This window comes from Apis dorsata, unplaced genomic scaffold (assembly GCF_000469605.1).
Source record: "Apis dorsata unplaced genomic scaffold, Apis dorsata 1.3 scaffold_352, whole genome shotgun sequence".
NCBI classification, from domain to species: domain Eukaryota; kingdom Metazoa; phylum Arthropoda; class Insecta; order Hymenoptera; family Apidae; genus Apis; species Apis dorsata.
In genome coordinates this window covers 43,582-47,149 of record NW_006263618.1, presented here as the reverse complement: position 1 = coordinate 47,149, position 3,568 = coordinate 43,582, and the positions used below count along the sequence as shown (strand labels likewise).

Genomic DNA, 3,568 nt, shown 5'->3' with positions numbered 1-3,568 from the left:
GACTGGAAGATAAGGAGAGAGAGAGAGAGAGAGGAGGAGGAGGAAGGAGAAGAAGGAAAAGGAGGGATATATATATATATATATAAAGGAAGGATTTTATTTCTTTTTTGGATAATTCTCTCGTTGTTCCTTTTTCTTCTGGTGATGACAACTGAAGAAGATGTGAGTTAGTGGTTATTGGTCAGTGGTGATAACGAGCAGGAACGTCAGTAGAGTGAACTAATGCCGGTCCTCGGCTCAGTGAAGTGGCGTGCCAAGTGGATGATAAATCGAGGAACTTAATAGAAATATATCGTCGGATCGTTTGGATCGGTCTCGAATATTGGATAGACCATGATCCTGACACCGGACAGCAGCGCGCAGGCCACGATGGCGACGTCACCGGCACCTGAATCCCCCATCTCGAGCATATCTTCCCACGGTTCCCGCGCGTCCAGCGTGTCGCGCATGTCTTCCTGCGTATCTCAGGGAATGTCCAGCCCTTATCACGTGGCCCAGTTACCGCATCACCTTAGCCCCAACATGCCTACCATGGATTCTACCGTTTCCTCGGCCAAACCTGAGCCTGAATTGAACATAGGTACGATTCCGTCCGAAACTCGAAATAAAAAAAATTTTAATTATTCGTACGAGGAAGAAAGAAGAAGAAAATCTATCTTTTCGTATTATCCGTTTCTATTTCTCTTTTACAAAGAAATACCGATGCCAGAATTACAGAGAAAATTATAGAGATCTCGGTCAGGTTCAACGAGTATATATAGGGTGGTCCATAAGTCCGGTCTTATCTGATGGTACANNNNAAAAGAAAAGAAAAGAAAAAAAAAAAACGATCGCGCGTCGTGACAGTGGAGTGAAAGCAGAAAGTTGTAACACGCCGATGCTGTAACCCGCCGCGAGAGAGGAGAAAGTGTTCTTCTTTCTCTCCCACCTTTCTCCTCTCGGACACGCGCTCTTCACCACGTGGAGGGCAACGGGAACATTGACATATCGATAACACGCGCATATACATATATATATATATATATACGCATATAGTGTGGACAGTGTGTAACCTATTTTTTTTTCTTCTTCTTCTATTTGCAGAATTCGACGGGACCACAGTATTGTGCCGTGTTTGCGGGGACAAGGCGTCCGGTTTTCACTATGGAGTACACTCCTGCGAGGGATGCAAGGTGAGTGGAAATTCGAGCCCGCGACACGCGACACTCCGTCTTTGACGTCTTTTTTCGATCCGTTTACAAATTTTCGCTTACGATCCTCGTTAACCGCTTCCTCTTCTTACGAATCTCATTTTCGAGTTTCGTATATATACCGGGAATCGTGTTCGCGAATAATATGCGCGATTTTTTTACGCGAGGTCTTGTCGAAATTTTCGATACTTTTTTTTCTTTTTTTCGTTTAATTTTCCATTTCGTTTCGTTTCATCCTATTCTTCTGTTTTCTTCTCTTCTCTGCTCTTGTCGAAGAGAAAAGAGATTGGCGAAGACACGAGATTTTAAAAAAGATTGGGATTTAAGCGAACGAGAAAGAGTATCGAAAATGTCGATCGTGAGGCGATGTGGCCAGGAAGTGAACGGAGCTTGAATGTGAATGTACGATGCGACCAAGGCTACGGAGAAGCTATCGACCGAGCACAGCTCGACCTTGTACACGCGGAAATCGCGAGACCATTCGAGCTTGGTCCTTGACGTTGCCCTCCTCCTCGTGGACGAAAAATCTTGCCAAGGTCTCTTTCTTTACAATCTCGAGAATCGTATTCTTGAAATAACATTCGTCATTATTTTTTTTCTTTTTTTTTTTTTATTCAAGATCACAGATATTCCTCTTCCTTGTGCGTATATAATATATATAAAACAGGCTGATCATGTTAAAAGTTCGTTTAAATTGATCTGAATAGAATATATTTTAAAAATATTTTTACGATTAGAGAGAGAGAGAGAGAAAGAGAAAAACTTTTACAACTTTCGAGAATGGAAAGGAACAGGATACGCGGTCGTATTCGATGATCAGATTTTCCTGGAACACGGGTAAGCAAGAAGGGCAGGAAGGGACAATAGCTTCGCGGGCGGTTACGCAAAAGGAGCGGAAAATGTGGCGAAATTTCAGTTTAGAACGTTAACCTTCGCGTGAGAAGGATGGCCGGGACAGGTAGCAAGTTTTGTATCGGTGGTTTTCGTGTGGCCGAGTTTTAGGGCACAGGTATGTGCAACGCCGAAGAAGAATGCACATCCGTCCATGCAACTTCCTGTCCGGCTTCCCCCTCTCTTCCCCCTTTTTTCTCTATTCTTCCCATTCGAATCGAATCGTCCCTCCCTCGAGGGCCATTTTTACTCGAGAAAAGAAGAAGAAAAAGATACGTCTATTCTAAAAAAAAAAAAAGATGTATCTTTGGTGTGAAAGAATGTTTCGAAGGAGAATGACTCACTTTCTGAGGGAAAAAAAAAAGAAAAAAAAAAAAGAAAAGCGTGTCTCCGTGGAACGAGGAAGGTGAAAGAAAGAAGAGTTCTTTTCCCGCGAAACCTCGAATCGAATGTAAATCGTTTCCCTCCGAGGCTAATAATTACGCCCCGCGAAGGCCAACGTCCTCGTGCTCGTCATTGTGCGACTTCAAGGAGGCGCGTGGTGGGGGCAGCACAGGCCGCGAATTCGTTTTAGGAAGTGGTAGAACGTTACCCCCACCACGGCCACCTCTACCCCCACCACGCCGACTGGGGACTCGTGGTGGGGGGTATTCCGCCAGGTGTTGTGAACCGGTGTGCCGGTGCTCGCAGATCCTCCTCGTCCGTCGAACCGATCATATCGCTTTCATCTCTCCTTCTCTTCGTCTCTTACCTTCTCTGCGATTTTATTTCTGTCGACACACGAAATCGATAATATTTGTTTTATCTCTCATCTCACGTACGTAGTTTCGTACAGAAGACGACTTTCAACATCTCTCTTTTGTCGATCTTTTGCGAAATCCAGATAGAATCGGTCATTACTCCAACTGACCCGACCCAACAGGGGTTTCGATTCTTCCTTTCCAATGGCATAACGATGACTTTCCCCTGGGTTAATCCTCTCGATTCGAAACACCCTAGGTTCCGCTTGCCCAGGCGAAAGGAAAGAGAGAGTGGAACCCGTCGCTGGAATCGCCGAAAAGCCAAAGAGATGATGGCGGCCCACCACGGGGGGAAAGAGAAAGTGTCTCCGTTTAAACCCCGCTGATGACGTTGGGGATTTTTGAACAAGAAAATTCCGTCTCTTCTTCAACTCATCCTCGATACCTCGAAACCGGAGAGAGAGAGAAAGAGAGAGAGAGAGAGAGAGGAAGAGAAAGAGGAAAAGAAAGAGAGAGAGAGAGAGGAAGAGAGAGAGAATCGGAACCGGGCAACGACATTCCTTTCCACGATTCAAGGATTTTTCCGTCTAGCCTCCTCTCCCCCTCCACTCCTCCAGGGAGATTCCTGATGAGCAGAGCGATCGGAGAAGGAGCGGTGCGAGCCTCGGGCTGGGTTGACTGGGTCAGTAACTTATGGCCGTAGCGTAACACACACAGAGCCACTTTACGGCAAACGAGTCGACGTCG

The 3,568-nt window shown here is 45.7% G+C and overlaps 1 protein-coding gene across 1 annotated transcript in view; it reads left to right on the top strand.

Moving 5' to 3' along the window:
- The first annotated feature begins 118 nt into the window (after positions 1–118).
- The window catches only part of LOC102671275 (nuclear hormone receptor E75), a 16,256-nt gene continuing 12,806 nt past the window's right edge, over positions 119–3,568 (top strand). The window contains exons 1-2 of the mRNA XM_031511822.1: positions 119–580; positions 1,084–1,172. Of these exons, the coding sequence (XP_031367682.1) occupies positions 334–580; positions 1,084–1,172 (336 nt within the window). The 5' untranslated portion in view covers positions 119–333. The remainder of the gene's footprint in view (positions 581–1,083; positions 1,173–3,568) is intronic.